Source organism: Rhyacophila brunnea, unplaced genomic scaffold, assembly GCF_057557595.1.
Source record: "Rhyacophila brunnea isolate RB1 unplaced genomic scaffold, BYU_Rbru_1.0 scaffold_11, whole genome shotgun sequence".
In the NCBI taxonomy this organism is placed as follows: domain Eukaryota; kingdom Metazoa; phylum Arthropoda; class Insecta; order Trichoptera; family Rhyacophilidae; genus Rhyacophila; species Rhyacophila brunnea.
The window spans coordinates 6,376,362-6,401,479 of record NW_028232763.1 but is presented as its reverse complement, the minus strand read 5'-3'; the positions used below and the strand labels follow the sequence as shown (position 1 = coordinate 6,401,479).

General features: G+C 35.7%; 1 protein-coding gene across 7 annotated transcripts in view; it reads right to left on the bottom strand.

The window, feature by feature from the left end:
* LOC147078313 (uncharacterized) overlaps positions 1 to 25,118 on the bottom strand; it is a 35,916-nt gene that overhangs the window by 7,911 nt on the left and 2,887 nt on the right. Inside the window, exons 5-19 of one of the 7 annotated variants that reach the window (XM_085958473.1) lie at positions 19,720 to 23,822; positions 17,556 to 17,629; positions 16,562 to 16,651; positions 15,814 to 16,004; positions 13,626 to 13,839; positions 13,014 to 13,139; positions 12,695 to 12,861; positions 12,396 to 12,546; positions 12,162 to 12,301; positions 11,768 to 11,890; positions 10,826 to 10,998; positions 10,084 to 10,196; positions 3,118 to 3,232; positions 2,068 to 2,191; positions 1,223 to 1,339 (exon numbers count right to left, since the gene is read on the bottom strand). In XM_085958473.1, coding sequence (XP_085814599.1) covers positions 1,223 to 1,339; positions 2,068 to 2,191; positions 3,118 to 3,232; positions 10,084 to 10,196; positions 10,826 to 10,998; positions 11,768 to 11,890; positions 12,162 to 12,301; positions 12,396 to 12,546; positions 12,695 to 12,861; positions 13,014 to 13,139; positions 13,626 to 13,839; positions 15,814 to 16,004; positions 16,562 to 16,651; positions 17,556 to 17,629; positions 19,720 to 23,822 — 6,021 coding nt within the window. The remainder of the gene's footprint in view (positions 1 to 1,222; positions 1,340 to 2,067; positions 2,192 to 3,117; positions 3,233 to 10,083; positions 10,197 to 10,825; positions 10,999 to 11,767; positions 11,891 to 12,161; positions 12,302 to 12,395; positions 12,547 to 12,694; positions 12,862 to 13,013; positions 13,140 to 13,625; positions 13,840 to 15,813; positions 16,005 to 16,561; positions 16,652 to 17,555; positions 17,630 to 19,719; positions 23,823 to 25,118) is intronic. The other 6 variants (XM_085958483.1, XM_085958482.1, XM_085958484.1 and 3 more) reach the window with 6 other exon arrangements.

Sequence of the window (25,118 nt, the reverse complement as noted above, 5' to 3'; positions counted from 1 at the left end):
GCAAACGGTGCAGGATTGAATGAATAATTGCGATAGATCTACATAATAACTGCATAGATTTCCAGCTAGTTTACTTGCCATATAGAACGATGGACCCTAGGCCACTCCACTGATTAGACCTGGTGTTTTTCGGTTATTTCCTTTAGCCTTTGGAAATAAATGCAACCTTCACAAAAATAACAAAACAGCTTTAATACAAGTGCAATCCTGGGATTTTTTAAAACTGTCAAATGAAAACAATTTGAATGGTTATATTGTTATACTCTGATAAAAATAAATACCTCATGATGCGTAGGCTTAGGCCACTGCTCACGTGAATACTCAAAAAAGACGAAACTCCAGTATCTAGCTAATGTATTTCAATAGCGGCTCGCTGACGGCAAGACTGGAATCTCTCAGTTTCAAAATCTCCGCAATCGAAACCGAGGAGACGCGACATGCTAGTCTCCCAGTCTCTCAGTTGCCAGTCACCCATTAAACAATGGTACATATATCAGTAGATTCGGTGAAAAATCATATTTTCTTACCAAAATTGGTAGCACTGAACAAGAAATAACGAGCCAAGACGTCAAAAGTTAAAGATGGGAGAACCGATTTTTAATTTAAAATATGTGGCAGATGTTGAGAAATACTCCTGCCTGTATAATTACAGGCTGCCAGAATATTCCCATAGAGAAATTACGTAAAAGGCTTAGAATGAAGTAGGAAAGACAATGGGTTTGACAGTTTGAGGTTATGAGATTATTGGGTTTCAGTAGCCCCGTGTGCGAAGCATCAGTCACTGGCCAGTTTATGAGTTCCATAAGCAACCAGTTTGTCGGATTTTAGTTTATGCATGAGAGGATGGCCTTACCATAATTATAAAACTCTAAACCGGGACAGGAACGGGATATATGGCAAAAAAACAAACTTAACCACCAAAAATTGTTTTAAAGTATGTACAAAAAAAGTTTTTTATTTTAAGTTTAAGTTATTTTATTTATTTATTGTACCAATCGTACTTCTCGCTGGAATGAACTTTTTTCGCAGCATTCTCCACTGTCTCATCACATATACGCTATTACGGTCAATCATGACAATTTATTATTGACAATCATTCATACGCGGAACAGCCGGGACAAAATGCCAAACCGGCCGGGATGCTGGGACCAATGTGTGAAACCGGGACGTATGGTAAGCCTAATGATGCGTAAACTTCTTACTTAATGTTTTGTTCACTTACTTCTTCGGAATCAGTGTTAGGCAATTCGAGGTAGTTAACTCTTCGCTGTCTGGTTCGATGCGCTGGTGACCAATCGCGAGATTCTCTGGATCCATCAGACAACCCTCCATATTTCACCTGAACACACATATGTATATATTAAAATCATAAGCCTAGTCGAGACAAAGACCATAAAATGTATATTTTCAATGCTTCCCATCCGCGTTGGGAAACAAAAATTTACAATCATTTGAATCAAAACATATTAAATGTTCAAAAACAATTTTGATAGAACTCTCAAGCAGTTTGTATACAATGTTCAATGAACAGATTCATCTTGGTCCAGACTAGGTATAAGTGGTATTTTCATGGCCGGTACAGATCTGCGGGCATCGCGCGAGCTGAGTGTCATCAAAATTTGCTATAATAATAAATTCACTAGCGAATAGTCAGTTGCATACCAAACCACATTTGCTCCCATAGGGACCAGTACCAGGCAACTAATTTTATATTATTCAAATTTGAAACAAAAATATAATTTACAACATTCCTGTCAGCAGACTAAATTTGATTATACAACAATACGGCTGTGCAAAACTTTCTTGGGACCGACACTAAATACCGATATGACAGCTTTGAAACTTGGACCCAGTGTTCTCACTGATTGTCAGCAACCATTGTGTTTAAGCACAGGGTAAATCAAAAATACGTCATAATAAAAAAGGCCATTATAGCGAAGTAAACCAAAATATTTAGTATACCTTCAAATCTACTGTTTGTGGGGTAAGGTGAGTTAGCTTAATACAGAAAAAGCTACAAAATTAATTATTTAAAAGATATTTTATGAACAATTTCATATTACTTACCCTAGATTTTGTAGTAGGTTTATCACCCTTTTCATCGTCATGTTTTTTGCTTTTCTTTTTTCTCTTTTTACTTCTTTTTTCTGGCGACCTAGAGTGAATTTTTTTTGGTGATGACTTTGATTTTCTGCAAAATAAATAAAATCAAATATTGCATATTATAATATATTATATTCATATTGCGGTAGTTTGTCGATGACACAAAAATCACAAACACTGCGACAAAGCACATAAAAAGTCATACCAGTCAAGCCAGCAGTCCTATTCTAGCAGTTGTGCTTATACCCCATTTGCACGTGCATGGATTTACTGCTGACAGTATGTATTATCGCGGCCATAACAAAAAAATGTACTTGTAAATACGTATTATAGTGAAAATTGCACAAGATTGCATGCATGGATCAAAAAAGTTCAGAAACTTCTTAATTTTCACGCACCAATTGGACTGTGATCATCTACGACTGCGCAGTAGAATGATAATGGCGACCTTGCCGGTAAAAGAACAAACTACACACCGCCTCATTTTGAGGTTAACCAATTTTCATGATTCTGTCAAATAGTACTGTACAATGACAACATCACGTCTCGCTTACTCTTGAAGAATGAGATTGGCGAGACAGTCAGTATTTTTACGTGTAAACAGTTATTATCACGATAGTTTAAAATACACACTATTGATACAAGTAAATCCATTTACGTGTACAGGCGCTACTACTGCAACAGGAATTTAACATTTGCGTGCGCACTGTGCAAAGGTGTCGACGTTATATAAAACTAACTTACCTATGCAACCCTATGCATAGTTGACAGTTCAGCTAAACAACAAATAGCTTTTTGCGATCGAAAGTCTTTTTGAAATCGATTTCCAAAAATTTTAAAAATATTTTTAAATTGATACACAATTAATAGTAAAAGAATGAAAACTCCACAATATACCTAAATTGAATGAACTACCGCCGTATTTGTAACAGTATTCTTTGAAAGTTAACCATTACAGCATGCCCACCTCAGTAAATGGAATAATACAAATTTAAGAAACGGAATAAGCCTCACTTTTGTTTAGACGCAGACCAATCCTTGGCACCACTAGATTCTGAAGTAGTACCATCGTCATACATTTTTCTTCGTTTCTTATTTCGTTCAGGAGATTCAATGCATTTCTTTCTACCTGCAAAATAAAACCATATAACCCCGATTACTTATGAATACAATAATAATTCATCATTTAGTATGTTTTGCAACCGTACATTAAAAACAAAATTATTATGTACAATTTTCTACATTAAAATATACTGTCCGACAAGATCTTGTCGATAACCGAAAGCCGCTGTAGTCGCATTCTCATAAATAATTTTAATATCACTCCTGATCGTTTAATACATATGTTTATTATAAAAAGTATCAAATTACGTAAATTGATAGATCCGTACACAACCGAAGTGTAAAATGAAACGATAAATTTAGGGGCGTTCCTCATTTGAAACGGATTAACTGCATAGGAGGGGCTTGTTAGTTCAGAGTTTTAACACGTAGACAAGATGTTCTTGTTCGACAATACCTATTAAGTGCAGTTTTCAAATAAAAAAGCTCTTCTTTAAAGCAATGGTTTTCAACCTCTTAGTGTACAAATTCTTTCATGGCGCCCAAAAATTTTCCCTTCAGAATCAGTTTTAAGCAAAGATGTTGAAAAAAACCTAGAGATGGAGCCTAAATGTATGAAATTGAAGCAAAAAAATAACCGCTGGTCCACTGATTAAGTTAGCTAGCTACAAATGACTTCACATAGCAAGTTTATATACAGACAACTTCACACTACTGCTATGACATTTTAGCAGCTAATAATACTACACTTCGGCATTATCATTCAGTAGAAAAATCTTGTAAAATTTGTGTAAAACCGTTTATAACTACAGTCTAGTAAGTAATCACAATGTACATAAAAAAATGAGTGACAGAAAATCGGAATGCCCAGTGTGCAACGTTACTATTTGTCGAGTTTACCAACTTAACCATACTTCATGTGTTTGCTGAATAATTTCAAATGTCGTAAATTGACATGTACAGTAAAACCTTGTTAATACGAATTCCACGGGACCGAAAATCGAAAAAAATTCGAATTACGAAATGTATGGGGAAAAATATTAAAATTTTGAAAAAAAAAATTTCCTTGATTTTCATTGATTTCGTTTACGATCATAGATGTGCCTACGAAATTTCTGATTCCGTGTGTGTTAATGGGTCATAAAATGTCAGGATTATTTATATTACCTTAAAATAAGTAATTTATGATGTTTTAAGAAAAATCTGTCACAATTTTCAATGACTGCCTCATGAAATAGTGTACTTTATTATGATTTATAGAATATTTTTGTATGCCAGGACTCTGAAATCATTTTGAATTACGAAATTCGAATTAAAGGTATGGTTTTATATGAAAACAATGTTCAAGAGACTTTTTTTTGTGAAAATTTGGAATTACAGCGAATTTCGAATTATCCGTGTTCGTATTAGGGCATTTTCGCCAAAGTTTGTACATGTTTGAAATTTGGGTAATATTATTTTTTCACTCAAATTAACCATTTTTATATAGCTAGCAGATTCCTTGTTCTATTGCTGAATTGGTGATAGCAATTTTTCAGCAAAATATTGATTAATACAATATTTATATCATTTTTATTATGAAATTGGGCATAATAAGTTTCCGTTCCGTGACTACGAAACTTAGCTTTTAAAACATGAATGAAACACTTTTTATCACTTAAAAGAGCTCTATTAGATTAAAAAAACCATACACTTCAAAATAAAACTACAAATAGTCAAAAAATATTATTGAATTTTAATTCTTGGGCACATTTCGTTCCCCTCCGTTACCCTATGTCTATAATGGCAGAGCATTTTTCCTTTAGTATTTGAAAAAACCAATCAATGTTCGTTCTGCTATTTTTTTAAAGACAATAATCACTTTTACTAAATTTTATTGGAAAAATAAATAAGTTTCGTTATTTAATAATCAAATGAAAAATAGTTAACGTTCAACTTTTTTGGGGACATTTTCGGAATGGAACGAAATGGTAACGGAGTGTAATTTGTAAAGCTTAAGTTACATGTTACCATAAAAACAAATTTTTGTTTTATGAAATTTATTTGAATTTTTTGATAGACAGATAAATATTCAACGTGCGTCAAAATAACAAAACAAATCAAACTTAATCACTAAAATAGACATATTTTATAATAAATTTCACAATACTTGTAAAATAAGGTAGGTAATAATTTTGACACACTATACATTACCATAACTTTATTTGGCATTTATATTATTTGTAACTCAGATAAAAAATATTTTTAAGCAAATTAACAATATATGAAAAAAAAAATCAGCAAGGGATTCAGACGCGAGTTCCTAGCGCGGCACGGAGTATATAACTTTTACGAAAATAATTATAGTCAAACTCGGTTATTACGATCTCTGACATAGCGAGATCTCGGATGTAATAACGAAACATTTGTTGACAATTGGTTTATGATTTTCGCCATACATTTAATTCTTTCACTGTTATAACGAGCAACTTATCGGATATACCGAGCTAAAATACTGTTAATGTGTCGACCGTTTTAAAACATTTCGACCCTAAGCAATAAAATCCGATTGGACAGGATGCCGCCGGGGTCGGATTACGTTTATGACACTAGTAAAGTGTCTAAGTACCTACCTTATTGGTGTTTCACCGACAATAATAAAAAAGTATCCACGCATATGGTTGAAAAATCCAAGGTTTGTGAAGTCCGTAGGTACCTACCAGCGTTAATTACAATAAACAACTTCTTTTGTAGTTTATGAATGCCATGCTCGTTTCGGGGATTTTTACGATGGTTTCCAAATTTTTTATTTTCGGCTTTTTGTGTAATGTGACATGCTCATTTAAAAATACCTATTCTCTGATATAACGAGTAACGCTTATAACAAGCAAATTCAGTCGGTCCCATCTTCCTCGTAATAACCAAGTTCGACTTTATGTTGTCTTGAAATTTAATTGTATTCATCAACATAAAATGTAGCTATACAGGTTGATTGTAATCAAGACGTACTTTTCTGACATTTCGTGAATACCTACAGTTCTAGGTATTAAATCTAATCGAGTACACATTTCTGTTAAACGTGACAAAAAAATACTTTTTCATACATTTTTATAAATTTCTATGCCTAAAATGTATGGAGAAGTTTTAAAATTTTGGTGGCGTATAACAGAAAGAGTATGACAGAGCCAGTGCCTGTCTCGCAATTATTTCAGTCTGGTGTTTTTTCTTTTCCTTCTGTTGTTTTTTTTTATCTCCATACTTTTATGTGCGCTATTTTTGCGTATTCAGACATATCACATACTTTTTTAATCTTTATTATATTATTATATTATAGTCAGGTTATTTTTTATATTTTTTAATGAAAATATTTTTGTTTTTCATACGAACAGACAAAATAATTTTTTTTATAATCTATGAAGAACTAAACACACACTGTAAACCCAACTTTATGCATGCCATTTCGTTACTTTTACATTCCACATATACGTTACCACCAATATAGTTTCGGAGTGGAAGTAACGGATTCTGTTTCAGAAGTGTTTGAAGCCAAAATTTAGCTTAGTTTTATTGTTAAACCTGCGATATGTTTTATTATATCTGTAGTATGAAAGATAAGCTCCATATGTGTAGTATGTGAAATAGAAATATGTGTTTTCTTACCTTATAAATCGTGGTAACAGTAGTGGAACTTCTTAAATGACCAACCCAGAAAGCAACCTGTTCCGATAGCGATACCGACACACACCAACAATTTAAAGTGTACATGGCGATCAGTGTTATACAAAAATGTTGCTACATTAAAAAAAAACATATTTATAGTGAAAATTTTTCGCCTTCATGCTAAAATCGTGGTAACGGAATGTGGAATTCCACTTTTTCAAATATCCTGGGACACACTTTAAACGTGATTTTTTTTCAATATTGGTACAAATTTACGAAAAAACTATATATTTTCCAAAAATATATAATGTAAGCTGTTGAAAACACTACGAATTTAATTTTACACACTCAAAATTAATGACGAAATCAGACTTTGTTTATTTGAATTTATGGGTGGGACATGGTAAAAACGCACTACCTTTCGATCTAAATAATCAATTAAAAATATATACAGGTCAGATAGTTGTATTTAACTGATTGAATAGAGTAAATTAATAAATTTGCATGTTAAAAGTACATAACTTTCCAACATTTTATAATATAATAACTATGAAAAAATCAATCAAAGTCATGGGACATGCCAAAAACGCAATGTACAAACTTTGGCGAAAATGCCCATTAACAAGGTTTTACTGTATAAAACTCCTTCTATTTATAGTCCAAATTTTATTTTATTAGCTTTTCCGAGCTGCCATTTGAAAGTGAATTCCTAATAGAATCATATGTAAGAGGTTATTTTCTCCGTGTTTATTTTCTCAATTTATTTATGAGTAGTATTTTTTTGGGTATTTTTCCATTTTTTTTTTTAATACAATGGAAATAAAGTACAGATGTGGAAATCAAAAAAATGTGGGTTTTTGAAAGAGAAAATTAACCCTAAAGACAGTGCTTAAATAAAGGAATGCACTCTAAAATAAAGGATAATGTGTACGTGAACGTAGCAATAAGAGAAAAGACTAGAAAGAGTAGAAAGCAGTCTATGGCATGCGCCTTAAGGGCATTGCAGCGCACATTTCGAATACCACCGTCTTAAAGGGAGACGAACAAATAGTCAAGCAGTGTAATCAGTATTTTTTTTTTTTGAATTATTAATAACCATGTCCTTCAAGGCCTGAACAAAAACGATGCATGAGTATGAGTGAGAAAGTATTCGGCATCCTTATAATCTCTGCGACACGCGCTAGAGTAAGATAAAAGGTCTACATATGTGTGAGTTAGTTTCCAAAAGTATCGCCGGCAAATCGTGGTGAATCGCTTCACGTAGCGTCGATAACCTGCGAGCTCGTGTTGCTAAAATTGCTATTTTTTGTGTTAAACATAAAGTCAGTGGTAAATATTTTTAGTTAATTAAGTAGGAAAGATGGTTCTGTGTGTTGTATTAAAATATGGTAGCCGTACTGATAAGCAAGAAGATGGTATTACGTTTCATAGGTAAGTTGATACATGTTCGTGATAATTTATTTGTATATTATTATATATTTTAATATCAGTGACCTAGTGTTTCTTTAAAATAACTTAAATTATGGATATCTTTACTTAATGGTTGCATTTTGACCGCTTAAAAATACTATATAACGCAAAAAAATAGAAAATTATATTTTAATTCTGAGCGTCTAGTGCGAGCACTTTGGGCGAACACTAGCGAAATGGTCTATGGTCTCGAACATTTGAAGACGAATGCGTTCGCTCGCCCACAAACCAAACGCACGGCACGCAGCTTCATTTAGCAATGCAACGGGTGGCGTCTAGATGTATCTATAGTCTATGTCCTTGCTTTTTCAAGGTGGTTAGTAATTTTCAACAATCATAAACACCCAGGCTTTGAGAAAATAACATAAATATTGTGTCCTCATCGGGAATCGAACCCAGAACTCTCGGGTGAAAGGCCAGCGCCTTACGCACTGCACCACGAGAGCCGCCAGTGTAATCAGTATTGAGATAGTTCATCTACTCACTTTTCAGTGATGATATTCAATACCCTTTGGCTGAGTCCTGAGGAGTATACCGGCCTTTAGGAATATTTAATGACTCATGCAGTGTAGATCCGAATGACAGTATTTAAAGTGGTTGATTGCAATAAAACAATACCATCCATGCATAACAAATCCAAGTGTTGCTACAATTAACCCTTAACACTCGAGTGCCGCCATATCGGCGGCATTAGAAGTTTCCCGTATTACTCGAGTGCCGCCGTAGCGGCGGCACCGCCTATAAAGTCATTTTTTGTAATATTTTCAGAAATTTTTATAATGCGATTTCAATCAAGTTAGAATGAATAATAATAGGTTATTACATTTATCTGAGAAAGAAGTCGGCAAAAGAATACTGCGTGCCTAATTTCAACATAGTATTTTTATCGGAATCTTCTCTTTTTTTATTCGTAGGTCGTCGCTTGCAAGCAATGTTTTTTTGTCACATAAATTTTATTTATTGAATGTTCCCAGACTAGAGTGAAGTGTTTGTCACGCATGATTTTGAAGTGTGTTTATATTTTTTATTGGTTCTCGCTTGCGCAGGGGCGTCTCGTATAGTTTACAGTTTTATATTTGAATACTGTTTTTGATGACAATACTTACTAGTATATTATGCCGATTCGGAACCTATATAATGTGAAATACTCTAATGAGTCAAATGAAAATTATTACGTATCGATTTATTATTTTTTGAGAAATCTTTTGATAATGTGTACCGCACTGGGAATGAGTTGTTATGAGCCCGAAACTAATTTAGGAAATTTACGAGACAGCCGCTTATATTACAAGTGTATTTGAAGGCAATTCATTTGTATCATATTTACAGTCATAATGGACGATTTACACTTTATAGCCAGTTCTCTACATACCGCTATTTCATTACGATTCTGTGATAAGCCAGGATTACATATTGGAGATTGCTTTGTGAAATACCACACAATGAAGAATTATAAATAAACTAAAAATAAGTACAGTATATTCATTATAAATTTATTTTACAGAATAAAAAAAATAATTTTTTTTTACATTTTTTTCACCAATTAAATGTTTTATATTGAAATTATGCTTTGTGCGGGAAAAAGTCTCGAGTGGGTGGTATGTACCTATAAAAAAAATTTCGAGTGGAAAAGGTTAACAACTGGCTGTTACAGTAAATCTAAAATTGCGTTGGCGGTTTTTGATAGCTACAAATGGATTTGACAGCTTCACTTTCATAATATATTTAGGCTCCGTTGTCTAAAGGTTTTCTTCAACGTGCATGGTTTAAATATTTATTAAATGGTGTATTAATTTATTTTTAGTGTACCTTTTGAAGACTTGTGCGTCCTCTGTGATCTCCGAATGGGCAGGGAGTCTGACGAGTGACTGGATCCAGAATTTTCAGATTCCGAGGCCGAGTTTGAGCTGGAAGTTGACCACCTATGATGTTTTTTTGTATTATTTCTACGCTTCTACTTTTACGTACACACACACACACAACATTAAACATCACACAATCTTTTAATAATCAGTGACAAATATTATCATTTTGGAGGTCATATCATCGTCATTCAGGCAAAAGTCATGTCAGCAGAAATTTCAACAGTTTTCAATTAAATATGCCAATTAGACTATTTAGACTCACCTGCACCTTAGCTTTATAAAACCTCATTGGCTGCAAACTGTTCCATACCAATGTGCCAACACCTCATTGGCTGCATACCGCCTAATACATACTAACATTGATGTACGAAATGTCAAAACATTAAACCAAATGGGGCAAAATATTTTAAGATTTTTCATAAACCTTTAATCTTTCAAAGATTATTATTTATCTCAAACTAGGTTTTTGTCAAGTGACTTTTGACGAAATGGCGACGATATATAATAAAATGATCAGGCCGTAGGTGTGGGTATTCATACATCTAAGAGTAACGTTGTCGTATATACAACTCTGCGATTTTCATGGCCTCTTCGAAAATCCAACTCCGAGAAGTTTACATGCAAAGCTGTCATTGGGATTTAACTTTGAAAGTATTTCATCTTCGTTACGAATGAAATCAAATTACCCAGTCTCTTTGAAGTCTTCGTCAGAATTATCTTCACCGTCTTCCGAGAGCACTTCCAGGCTGTTGAGTTTACGTGGACGTCTCCTCGACTTTGCCAGCACTTTCCGCCTCTCCCTTTGCAAAGCGGCTGCTTCTGAGCCTTCCTCCACTTCAGAAGCACTTCCTTGAATTTGCTACACATAGAAAAAGTCATTTTATTACATATTATACACGAAGAGTAGATTGATTGCAGGAAACCTATTAAACCTGTTCTCAGCTATAGCAAACACTCGAAGAAAAAAATACCAACCTGAATTTTATATAAAAACAATATCATTTACTCATTAATTGAACACAGCCCAGATGCGTATGTAGCAGTGGCTGCTGGTTAGTTTTTTAAATTCAATTAAATCCTGCCTAAACCAAACCATACTAGTTTAGGTATGCTATGGGTGATCTGATAAAAATATCACACACTTTTTCAATCGTATGTATTTGTTTTCATTGCATTAAGAATACATATTACAGATGGTGTTGGTTCAAATTAAATTTAAATTCATTAACCCCTGCCTAACTAAACCATAATCAAAAAAAAATATTATTCAACGTAGAGGCGCAAGAGTTGGCGATGGATCGAGAAAAGTGGTAAACCAAAATGTTTAAAAAAAAAAAAAAAAAACAACAACAAACATAGCGCACAGCACATAATATGTCAATGTCTTGAAGCAGTGCATTGATGAGTCATAAAGTAAAATTATAAAAAATACTTAATTTAGAGGTAGACAGACATGAGTTAATCAGTGGAAGGGGCTTTCGAATACTATGCTGTTAATACTTGATGTGTCAGTTACACATTTGCATTTCACAGGGAAATTGTTGTACTATTACGTTTTGCGATTCATGTCTATCCATAACCAAAAACATATTGTAAAAGAATGAAAGCTGACAAAACAAAATAAAAACCTGCAAAGTTGCTTGATAAATGGCTTTTTTCTCTTCCTTATCAGCCTCTATGATAGTAGAAATATCTTTCCCCCTTCCCATATTTCCCGGACGGCTATCTTCGACCTCCTCTTTGTACTCCTCCTGAAAAAAGAAACAAAATGCAACATATGTATATTATAATTTTCACAATTACAATTACTCTGCCATAATCCACCACAAGTTTCCGCTGTGTACTGTGTGTGCGTCAACTTGCAGTGGTGTGAGCATCGGTGCCAATAAATTTCATTCTGCACAGTTTCTAGCATGATTATGGATTGTGTTACACCGAGAAAATTAACATTCACCAGCTGAACAGCTTTTACACATTTGAAGTCTTGTACTAGAAATAATTGGAAGTTGGTGAATTAATTACCTTGATGGCTGAACTGATGAGCTGGTCGTATTCTTTGAAGTGGTAACTGACGGGTAACTGTCTTCTCTCACGGAGGCGGTATATCTTCTCATCATCAGAGTCAGTGGAGCTGCTGCTATCACTTTCGCTGCCACTTTCATCTGAAGACAAACCACAGATCAATAAAGTCAATAAAGTTTAAACCTCATTAATTGAAACATTTATAATTCAAATTTTACTGTTATTTTATATTACCTGAATCATCAGTTCCAGATTCCGATTTTCCAGCTTTGTCGATGGATTGGTTGCTAATAGATTTCTTCCTTTTCAGGTCTTCGATTTCAACAGTCTTTCGCAGTTCATTGCATTCTTCCAGTCTTTTTTGTAAGGCGGCAACCAATTTTTTCTGAAAATACAAACGACTTATCTATTTAGAAAAATATAAATGTTGTGTGGATCCATCTATATAAAGAAATTTTTTCAACATCTTTGGATATATCTAATGTTATTGGTTAGTGGTTATAATAATATATCCAAATGAATCGACAACTCACATGATTACAAGGAGGACAAAACCATTCTCCTTCGGGGATGAGAAACAAAATGGGCTTAAGACAGGACGCGTGCCATCCCGCATCACACGAGTCGCACAGCAGAATCCACTCGGGGTGATCGGCCCGCCCGCAATTCGTGCAACCACCCTCCACCGATACTCCATCTTCTAAAAGGTTTATTTTATTCATCACACACATAAAATTTGCTTCAGATCACAAAATAATGATAATTGAAATTTCTATCTGCAGTCTTTGGGTTCGGTGATTATTTGGTGATCACCTATCATCCATTTATAATAACAATTTTTAGATTACAAACCTTTAATCAATGTGCGTGCATGTCGGGTCGGTACAATTTCGTCTCCTTCAACCTCAGATTCCGGAGAAAACTCGTGATCTGATTTTAATACCATAAGCTCCTCTTCTACAAATGGAAAAAACAAATCTAATATATGTGAGGAGAAAGTAAATTATATATCAGAAATTTTTGTGAAACAATATAAAGCTACATTACACCACCATATTCGATCCTAAGAGGATCATATGGGCCTCCTTAGTGAAGAGCATATTAACAGATATTATCTTTTACGAGAAATAGACATGGGTCCAAACACATATTGAAAAAACAACATGTGAATTTGCCAGACCCGAGTTTGAACCCGGGACCCGCGACATTATAAGCAATCACGTTACCACTAGGGCATCAAGGGCGTCGAAAAATATAATAAGTGCAAATGTGTTATTGTTTGAAGCAAATATTTTTAACAATTTTGATTTTGTCGCAAACTAAAAATGTTAAACGACACTCATTTATCTACAGACATTTCAAATTGGAGAGAATTTCCAATGCCAGTGTTGGAAAAATTTTAACACAGATAATCACTACAGTTAAATAATGTAGAAGACAATTATAATACATATATAACAATACCTCTTTCTTCTTCAATTTCTTCCTCGGGTTCTGAATCCGAATCGCTGGGGCCGCTGGAAGGGTTCCAACCGGACGGTTTCTTGTTCCACTTGCCTTTCAACTTCAGCTTAATCTTCTTACCTTTACCCTTCAACTTCTTGCCTTTGAGCAGAGGCCCATCCGAGCTGTGCTCCGATGAACTGTGATGCCAGTCAATGTCTTTTCCCTTCACATCCTGCAGCAAATCAAAACACAGATAGAGAAATCAGAATGCTGTGATAACCGTAAGATCTTCATTGTTGAAAACCATCTGGTAACCATGTTTTAATGGGTAGATGTGATTAAAAGATATTAAAACGTAGTCTAGTTTTCTACGGAGTGGAGGTTACAGTAAAAACTCGTTAATACGAATTTCATGGGACCGAAAATCGAAAAACATTCGAATTACAAAATATGAAATGTATGGGGGAAAAATATTAAAATTTTGAAATTTTTTTTTTTTTCGATTTTCATTAATTTTGTTTCCGATCATAGATATGCCTAATAAATTGGGTCATAAAATGTCAGGATTATTTTTATTACCTTCATAAAATAAGTAATTTTTGATGTCTTAAGAAAAGTCTGTCACAATTTTCGGTGACTGGATCATGAAATAGTGTACTTTATTACGATTTATTGAATATTTTTATATGCCAGGACTCTGAAATCATTTCGAACTACGAAATTCGAATTAAAGGTATGGTTTTACATGAAAGTAATGTTCAAGGGACTTTTTTTTCGCGAAAATTTCGAATTACAGCGAATTTCGAATTATCAGTATGTATTCTTACTAATGAGGTTTTACTGTATGTTAACACTTTTTTATGAGGGATGTTTTTGGCTATTCTCACAATTCATTGGGTCCTAGCTGTGGATCAAAGATACATTGAAGAAACAACATGTGATTTTTACCAGGCGTAGGATTAGACCCTGAACCCGACTTCACGGATGAGCACTCTGGATCTAATAGCGAGTGGGGTACATAATATGTATGTAGCTGACACAAATTAATACAAAGGCTTAAAGTCAAATGTTATCTATTTGAGCTAAACCATTCTACACAGAACGTTCATTTATATGTGGCACACTTAACTCGTCTATTATGGCCGTTATGAATTGTGAATGTTGTGAGTCATGTGGCCTCGGTGAAATTAGGTAAATAATTATTATGATGATGGAAATACAGTCGAACTTGGTTTATTCGATCACGGAAATAGCGAGATCTCGGATGTAATGAGGTATCATTCGTTGACATTTTAGTTTATGATTTTCTTCGTACATTTATTCACTTTTATAACGAGCTGTTTATGTGTCGATCGCTTAAAAATAACATTTTCGACCCTAAGCAGTAAAATCCGACCGGGCAGTTAACTAGACCGATACCGCCGGGATCGGATTACGTGTTTTCGCCGACAACATTGAAAATGTATCCACGCATAAGGGTGAAATTGCATGTAAAAAATCCAAGCTTTGTGAAGTCAGTAGGTACCTACCAGTGCCGGCGGCTCAGCTCTTCATTACAATAAACAACTTCTTTTGTCGTTTATGAATGCCATGCTTATTTCGTGGATTTTTATGATGGTTTTCAAATTTTTTATGTTCTATGCTTAAATAGAATGTGGCGTGAAAAATGTTATATAACGATATAACAATTAATGCTTATAACAAGCAAATTCAGTCGGTCCCATCTTCCTTGTAATAACCAAGTTCAATCGACTGTATATCATTTTGAAAAACCTCAGAATCATACCAATTTTAAAAAAACATAGAAAGACAAGAAATTGGAACTCATATCTTTTACTGTTCGGGTGAGTGCTTTTAGCTTTCAAGCTACTATTACATCCGTCTACATCCGAATGATAGAAATAGAATATCTCGGTTAACGTAGTCGTTATACTTAGTACCCACAACATAGCTTGTCACAATATTATTTAAAAGCACCCATAGTATTTTATTATCTATTGATGCTCTTATCGTGAACGAGAGAACGTATAAATAGGATTAATTTACATTTGCCATAGATGAATCGATATCTTAAAGAATAAGGTCACTAATCTGGACACTGAAAGATGCGAGTTCGAATTCCACTCAGTCTTAACTTTTTCATTCTAGCATTTTTTCTAATAAGTATGTGGGTTTATAAAAAATAAAAATTTAATTGATTATGGACCTTTGTATGCTTAGCCTTGAGTTCCCGAAGAGCCACTTCCTCCATATGCCTCCTCTGTGCCTCTTCCCTGATCTTGAGTTGAGCAATTCTCCTGGACTGCCGGACGGGAGTGTCGTCGTCATCATCATCTTCATTCGCCGTCGTTTTTACTTTCTCTTCTTCCACTGCTTTCGATTTCGACTTCTTCATACCTGTGAAAATCCATTTATAATTGTTTTTGCACAAGTGTTATTCGCTGTCTGATCCCCACATATTTTAAGAGCCCATACGCTAAGAGGCTAACCGCGATGCGGCCTGCCGCAAGTGCGTATGGGCACTAAAGGTATGGTATATCATTCGGTTCTGACAAAAAAAAATTCAACTTTACTACATATTTATTAGTTTTAGTTATCACAAAACCCCAAGCTCAAAAAGCATTTAACTTAATGACGGCTGAACACGCAATGCTAGTCGTTTTATATTGCCCATACCGACGTACCACTTTTATACTTGGGTTCTGGAAAAACTCACATAAGTACTAAATATTATATGTATTCTGACATATGCATTTTTAAAGAACACTTTGAAACTGTTGGAATTCTATTACCTATATTGGTTTCTGGTTTAAAATAATGATGCGGTTCTCAGGTTTCAGTTCTGTCGACAGCTGAACATATGAATCTCACAAAAAGTATGCTAACAGATTATAATCAATACACTAAGTGTGCAAAACATCAGACAGTTGATTTCATAACTGTGTTAAAAATACCTTTGGACTTCTTTGAAGTTTTTGGTGTCTCTTTTTCTTTTTCTTTCGGTTTTAATGATTTCACTTTTGAATCTTTCTTCTTCAATTTACCTAAAAAATAAAAATAAAATATTAAATTCATACCGACTTTCAAACAATATAGGTTATGTTATAATGTAACTGTTCAGAGTTCAAAATTTTAAGTGCCACGAGTTAACTGACACTAACAATTATCTTTATTATTTTTGCGATATTTAACTTTTGATTGAAATCCTAGGTTAGTAATAAACACAGTAATAAAATTTAAATGATTTGAATGATGAATGAACCACAAATGACGAATAATATAACCATTTTCATGAATGTGGCAGTAATTTTCAAAGTATACTCGAACAACATCTTCTTGGCTACATGTTAAAACTGTGAACTAACAAGCTCCTCCCATTTAGTTGACAACAGCGCCTTCCAGCTTTTGCCTAAATCTTCTTGTTGGAGAGTAATCAACATATTCTATCATTGTACAAACAGCCGTATAAGATGTAAATTTATTTTCAATAGAATAAAATATAAAATGTTAGGATAGAGCTTTTTACTTATTTTTGAATTAATTAAATAGAAAATGGGTGAATTCAGAGTATGCTCTATTGGCTTTGTAACTGTCATCGTATTTTTTCCGATGTAGTGACATCTCTAAATTATTTGCACATTCTTTGATGGTTCAATTCCATGGGTACAATATGAACTTCAATACGTGATTCATATACACTCGTGGAATACATAGATGACGCACAGTTGGCTACATATCATGGGCCGCACAGCAGTCATACTTTCAGTAATATGAACTTGCACAATAGCTGAAAAATTGACTTGTAAATAGGACAATTTCAGTGAAGCATTTTTTTTCAGCCGGGACATATATGAATCTGCCATATATGTGTACGCATTCTATGTCTAATTCAGCCGTCTTTTCAGTACAAGTAATGATTTGGCCGTCAGTTATAACCGTCTTAAGTACCTTTGCGAGGCAATAGCTCAGATTCGTCTTCACTGCTTGAATCTGGAATTTGCTTCTTTTCTTCAATTTTTTTCCTGCATCAAAATAAACAAAAATTATTATAAACATATCACATTAGCGTGGAGTCCGATAGTTTTGACAGAAAACCAGACTTAGTCGGCGCGGTGCCGAGTGCGAGAAAGCAATGCAATGGATCAGATGTAAGTGCAGTTGTGAATAGCAAGAATTTTTAAAAAATGCTACTCATTTATATGTAAAGCAAAATACGGTAAATTTATCCCAAAAAACAAGACTTTTTCATACACAATTAAATTATTTGTTTAGAAAAAGTTTTATAAATGTACGCAAATTACTTTTTTTTTAAATTTGACTATAACTTAGTGTCTTATGCATTTTTCTATTACAACACTTGACAATGATAGAGACTGAAAAGTTTAACATGAGGTCTGGCGGCGGCGCTCGTGTCGTATCTTATTTATGGTTTTCAATTTCAAAGTATTGCCAGGATTGGAAGATATTATTTCCCACTTCCTTAAGGTGACGCATCAGTGAAACGCCAAATAATTTTCAACTGTACGGGCGACGAAATTTTGGACTCGCTGCCATTCACTGAGAGAATGTTGATCCGGGAACACGTCACTTTGCTGCGTGATGGCGACGGGTCAATTAATTCTAAAATCGTGTAAAGATGACTAAAAACGTTACCCATTTACTTTAAAAAGAAAACATGTCAATGAATATATTATTATTGTTACTAATAGAACAATAAACAGAACATAAAATGGACGTATGTTGGATTTATATGACAATTAATATTTCGTTTGACAGGCGTCATTTTCACCCGCCACCCGCAATCCGCGCATCGCCTAGCGACGATCTTTTTAGACCGTGCCTCAACTAATGCATGGCCTTAAGTATGTATATATTTTCGCAAATTTCCAATAACTTAGGATAAATTTTATAAACTTTGCTGGTTGCAATAACTTTTCATTATTATATTTTAAATTTCTGTAATCAAAATGTAACTGTTTGTTTCCTTAATAAATAAAATTAAAAAAAAAATATGGCGGCATTAAAATTTTAAGTGTGTTTTGTAGCTGTCATCGCAGCAACTCTTTCGATAATGTTGTTGAAGAGCCAAATGAGGTTATTTTGTTGTTTTTCTTCTTCACAGTAGGGGATAAGATGACTTATAAACTTCCTGCTGTTACTTTTCAAAACTTTTGCCATTATTAACATGTCTAAATGACTGATACCGCGCACTCATAAGAAACGTCAAATGCGTTAGTTAAGGTGAGGGGAATGAATACTGAAACGCGAGAGGAGGGGATCTAGTTCTCCAATCCGCCGCCCATCACCGTAAACTTTTCGCACTGTACTAAAACATTTTTAGTACAGTTGTATTGGCAGCCATAGAAACATAAGTGTATTGAAAGATGATAGCTACAATCTCATGTTGCTCATGCTAACTCAACTGCTTTCTATGAGACTGTTTTAATATTCTGTCCCAGCCAGCGATAACAGGGTGAAGTATGCTAGACATGAACCTGCACTGCGAAATGCCTTTTTGCTAATAACTTAATTATTAAATCATTAGTCACGGCAACTTTCTTTCAGGTTTTTATATTCACACTCTGTCTATTTACTCTAACTTCTTTCATACCAATGAAAGATACATTGAAACATTTGTAAGGGTGTAGCAGGGTGTAAGATTGAATTAACAGATTTTTGTTTTTTATGAGAACTGGATGTTAGCTACTTACTCAAGCTATTAGGTCCATACTATGGACTCAAGCACACATTTAAAAAAGAAGTTGTGAGTTTTGCTAAACCCAGTATTCGAACCCAGAGCCCATAGCATTACAAATTGGCCTTCATAAGCCCGGCATAAGCGTTGGACTACAAAGCCGTGGGTCCCAGGTTCGAATCCTGGGTCTGGCAAGTACAAAAAAAAATTGTTTTTCAATTTGTGTGTGTCAGGGTATGGACCTAATAGGTTGAGCAAGTGGCTGACATCCATTTCTCGTAAAAATCAAAAATCTGTCAATACAAACCTCCACTCTGTGGAGGCCCATATGATCCTATCAGGATCGGACATGGTCGGAAAAAAAAAAAAAAAAAAAAAAAAAAAAAGTTTTTAGCCTCGGCTAAAATAAAAACTCACCTTTGTGAAGTGTTAACTTTCTTGGGCTTCATCTTCTGCTTCTTAATAGTGGGCGTGTCAAGATATTCATCCTCGGAGGGCGAATCGGTGTCTTCGTGTGTCCTCTTCCGGCTGGCATTCTTTCCTTTTTTCAATTCGCAGCTGATTTTGTCGAGGGTAAGGATCTTGGGTGCGAGGGTGAGACCTCTCGTCCGTCCTCGTGTCACCAATTCCTTGACGGAGGTTTTAGATTTTTGCACATTTATTTCCAACGGATCCTCAATCGGGCCGGGTGATTGTTGGTGGCGTCCTTTTTTGCCTTTGCTTCGAGATATCGGGAGCACCACGGCACGCGGTGGCTCATCGGAGTCGTTAGAATCAGAGAGGATTTTACAGATAACGGGCATCTTCGGTGTAGGGGGTTTAACTTCTTTCACCGGTTCCTGAAGTTTCTTTATGTCAACTGCGAATATTCTCGGCTTAGGAATGAGTCTGGGTTTCGGTATCGGTCTCGGAACGCTCGTCGAAGAGACCGCCACTTTTTCTTCAATCTTAGTTTCGACGACAGGTTTCTTTATTTCCTTAATTTTCTTTAATCTGTCAGCCTCCCCCGACTCAGAGCCGTCGTCGACTTTACTCTTCTTAATCATAATACCGGAGTCAAGATCTATTTTCTCTTTGCTTTTTTTATCAATGTTAAGTCTATTAGAAATAGCGTCGATGGATTTTGCCAAATTTTTCGACGAGGATCTTCTCAAGGATTGCGGTGCGATAACTCTCTTTGCGGAGTCATTGGAGGATGGCGCTTCTTTCCCGAGATTCGATTTGTTCACCTTCGAATCACTCTTTTCACTGGCATCTACTTTGAGAGATGCCAAATCCAGTTTTGGTTTTTTGATTGCCACAACTTCAGGAGATTTCAATTTATCCGCCTTTGGATCATCTTTTTCACTAGCTTTCACTTTGACAGAGTCCAAACCCAGTTTTGGTTTTTTTACTGCCATATTTTCAGATTTCAAGTTGTCTGACTTTGCAACGGGCTTTTCACCAGCTTTCACTTTGAGAGACTCCAAATCTAGTTTTGGTGTTTTGATTGCCATAATTACAGGAGATTTCAATTTGTCTGATTTTGTATTAAGCTTTTCACCAGCTTTCACTTTGATAGGGTCCAAATCCAGTTTTGGTTTTTTGACTGCCATTATTTCGGAAGCTTTCAATTTGTCTGGCTTTGCATCAACCTTTTCTCCAGTTTTTACTTTGGGAGGCTCCAAATCTGGTTTTGGTTTTTTGACTGCTATAACTTCGGAAGATTTCGATTTGTCTGCCTTTGAATCAACCTTTTCACTGGCATTTATTTTAAGAGGCTCTAACTCGAGTTTTGGTTTTTTGACTACCATATTTTCTGGAGATTTCAATTTATCACTATCATTACAAATACTTGCATTATTGGAGTCACTTTCTGAAGGCTTGTGTTTTCCATGCGATTTAGAATCGGTATGTATGTTTTTTATTTTATTAACTTTATCAGCACCATCTGTTGCTTCTATTTCGGAGGTAGTTTCTTGTTTGGTTTCATTCCTGCTGTCATTGTCATCAAGTTTAGTCTCGACACGAGAAATTGTAGAATCAACCTCTTCCTGAGTTTCTGACGTTTTAATCGGTTCGCTTTCAGATATTAAATTCTTATTGTCAGGTTTGATTTCTACATTTGACGAAACGGTCTCAAGTTTTCGACTGTCGTCTTTCATTTCAACTTTAGAGTCTTTCTCCAGTTGCTTGGCGGTAAGTTTTGCCGTAGCATTTTCGAGTTTGGAGCCTGTCTTTGAATTCCCAAATTTCTGCTTGGTTTCAACCCTTGGAGCCTTAGGTTTGGCATCGACATTCTGATTCTTGACAGGAACATCTTTACTTTTAGAAGTTTCAATTTCAAAGTCCTCATTGACTTTCGAATTCGGAACTTCAGGTTTCGTTGGAACTTTAGAAATTTCAAGCTCACGTTCAACATTGAATTTTGAATCTACATCTTCCGTAGTAATTTTTGAAGTGACTTTTTCGAATTCTTCAAGAGGTTTCAAATGTTCGACATGGCTAATTGGCATTACAGCAGGAACTTTTTCCATAATTTTTGGAGATTCTGAAGGTTTAGAGATGATATCCTTTCGTTTAACAGACAAATCGCAAACATTTTCTAAAGGTTCGTTTGTGTGGCAAGAAGTTTCAGTTTTGTCCGTCGTATTACACTCACTATTGACAATGACATTCTGGACTACGAGGGTATCTTTCGGTGAGTCTTCTCTAATTTTCGCTATTTCACTAGGAACAGTTTGAGGACCCTTTTTGATGAGCATTTCTTCTAGCTTTGAGGTATTTTCTAATATCAGTTTTTTTTCATTCTCCACCGCCGCCTCGTTCACGATCGCGTCAGCGGCTTTTGAATCTTTCTCATGACGAATATCTTCAGAATCACTTTTACTCTTATCTGTATCTGAAAGATTTTTAGAGAGATCACATAGTCTCTCACAGTTCTCCGGTTGTCCTTTATTATCAGCATCCTTGTTGAGCCGGCTCGATTGCTGAACCGTCGGGACCAAAAGAATACCGCCCGGTGATGATGGTGGATCTGTTTCATTATCTGTCAGAGCGTTCTGTGGAGACAGAGCGGTGTCAACGGTGGGCACTTCTGGCGCGGATTCCTTTTTCTTTGGTGAGACAGAAAGGTCTTCGGGTTGATTATTTCGGGAAGATTTTTCTAAGGAATTGGCATTATTTTCAAGGGAAGCCGCCGAAGGCGCGAGGGGGTTCAGCTTAGGCGACAGTTTCAAGCAGCCCGGCCTTCCAAAAAAAAACATTTCGGGCGAAGATGCGTCTCGATTGTTGGTCACTTTTGAAGTTTGACGACTGTCAATATTACATAATTTATCCCCGATCGATCCGGCGGATTGATCGCCAGTTTTTTCCTTGTTGTTCACATTTTCACAATTGCTACCGGTGGAAGAATTACTTAAATTATTACATTCATTATTTTTACTAATTACTCTATCGTCACTTTTTAATACTGAATGGAGGGCGACCGGGCCGCTATTGGTGTCTGAAGACTTGGAGCAGAGAGAATCGACAGTCCACAGCTTCGCCTTGCCGACTGGAACGTCGCCATCCGAATTTGCACCGGAGTCGAGCTTGGGGATGTTCTGAAGAAATCTCTTGGTCACAGGGAGAGGGGCGGAGGGAACGCTCTTATCAGCAACGGAATCTGCATTGCCGACCTTGTCGTCAGTGGAAACTTGATCGGGGTCATTTTTTTCCTTCACTTCTACTTCATCTGGTGGTTTAACCGTATCCAAATTTAAATCGCCTTCGGCGCCATTGACGGTTTTCATAGCCCCCGCCGCCTCCCGTTCAGGGAGGAGATTAGATTTAGCGGGTGCAATATTTTGATCATCGGCATCTGCCGTCGAGTCCCCCTCCAGACGATTATTCGTTTCCGAGGTTTCGTTTTCTTGCGTCTCCGGAGGCACAGTTGCAGCGGAATCAGCTCCAGGATTTCCGGTGCAGCATTCGCGACCCGAACCTTCCCCCGTCACGTACATGACTTCTTCGCAGATCTCTTCACTAAAAAACGGTTCAGAATCGCAAAGCGCCCCTTCTCCCTCTCCCGTGACGATCATGATCTTCTCCTCGATGACCGCGTCCTCTTCAGTCTGGGGTTCCGTTTTATCATCGGTGGATTTTTCCGAGCTCTTGAAACGCTTGGCGGGCGGGGATTCGGGTGGACATTCAGGGGCCGCGTCTTCGCTTGAATTTTTCGATTCGACTTCTTTACTGACAGATGGAGATTCGCTCGTTTGATCAGTTTCCGATTTCATTTCAACGTTTTCAACAGCAGCCTGTAAAGGGCTCTCTGGTGATTTTTTAGAATTATGATTTTCATTTACAATTGATTTATCCGATTCATTTAATTTTTCTAATTCAGTCTCCTCGATGCTGTCTGCATTATCATTTTTTGTTTCGACTCCATTGGGAGAGGAAGTCTCAGCTGCCGGGTGTTGGGTGTCTTTGGCCGGTGCGGCGTCCGACTCGGATTGAGACTCTTCAGGAACGTCTCGTTGTGCGGTGCTGCCGTTGGTCTGAAAAAACAAAAAGAATTTTATGTAATGTTTGTAGAGGCAAATAGAACGATTGGAACAGGTTAGTTAAAAGTATTTCTCTTTATTGAACAGGTTCATTTCAATAAAACTTATTACACAGCATACATATGTCCTTTTCAAACATTTGCGACATACCCGCAATTTTATCATTTCTAGATAAACCGACAGCAAAAAATCACCCCATTGTAAGAATGTAGTGATAAAAAGAGATGTTTCAATTTTACCTTATCACATCCACTTATTTCTGAGCCAAATCAAAACGTAGATTTGAAAAGAAAAAAGATTCTTTCTTAATATTGCATACCATCAAGATATCAAATAGGAGACACTTTTGGCTAATTTCACATACATTTTATGCATTCATATTGAAAACATTATGACTCATTTTGATATTTCACATCGGCAGCGCTCATTGGCGTGTGCAGTTAACTTCATGAATGTCCAAATCGATACTGTACCGATGGTAAACCTTAAGGCCATACCTTAGTTGAGACACGGTCTAAAAAGATCGTCGCTAGCAGTGCGCGGATTGCGGGTCGCGGGTGCAAATGAGGCATGTCAAACCAAATATAATTTGTCTTATAAATCCAACATGTGTCCATTTAATGTTCTGTTTATTGTTTTATCAGTAACAATAATAATATATTCATTGACATGTTTTCTTTTTAAAATAAATGGGTAACGTTTTAAGTCATCTCTACACGATTTAAGAATTATTACGGCCGTCGCCATCACGAAGCAAAATGACGTGTTTCCAGCTCTACATTCTCTCTCCGAATGGGAGCGAGTGCAAAATTTCGTCGCGCCTATGGTTGAAAATTATTTGCTGTTTCACTGATGAATCACCTTAACGCACAATGATTCAGGTAACAATTTGATCGTCTCAATGCTAGTAGTGATTGCTTCATAACATAATAATTATATATTGTTGCTACTGTTAAAAATCATAAATAAACTAAAAAATATATATATTGGCGAGCATGGCGACCACACTTAACAGTCTTCCCTCACAATGTCTGTAAACTATTGGATATTGTATATGAACAAGTGACAAGTTACTTGTACATTATTTTAGTTTCATATTATTATCAGTAAATATAATGAATAAAGTTTGGTGACCATCAAACGTCAACATGACAGTATTGACATGGAGTGCCACGCGGCCGAAGACGGAACTTAAATGTATTCAAAATTCCTCATTCATCCCAATTGTCAAGCTGGATCAGGTTATACATAATAGGGAAATGTTTCTATTTCACTCACGTCAATCGGTGA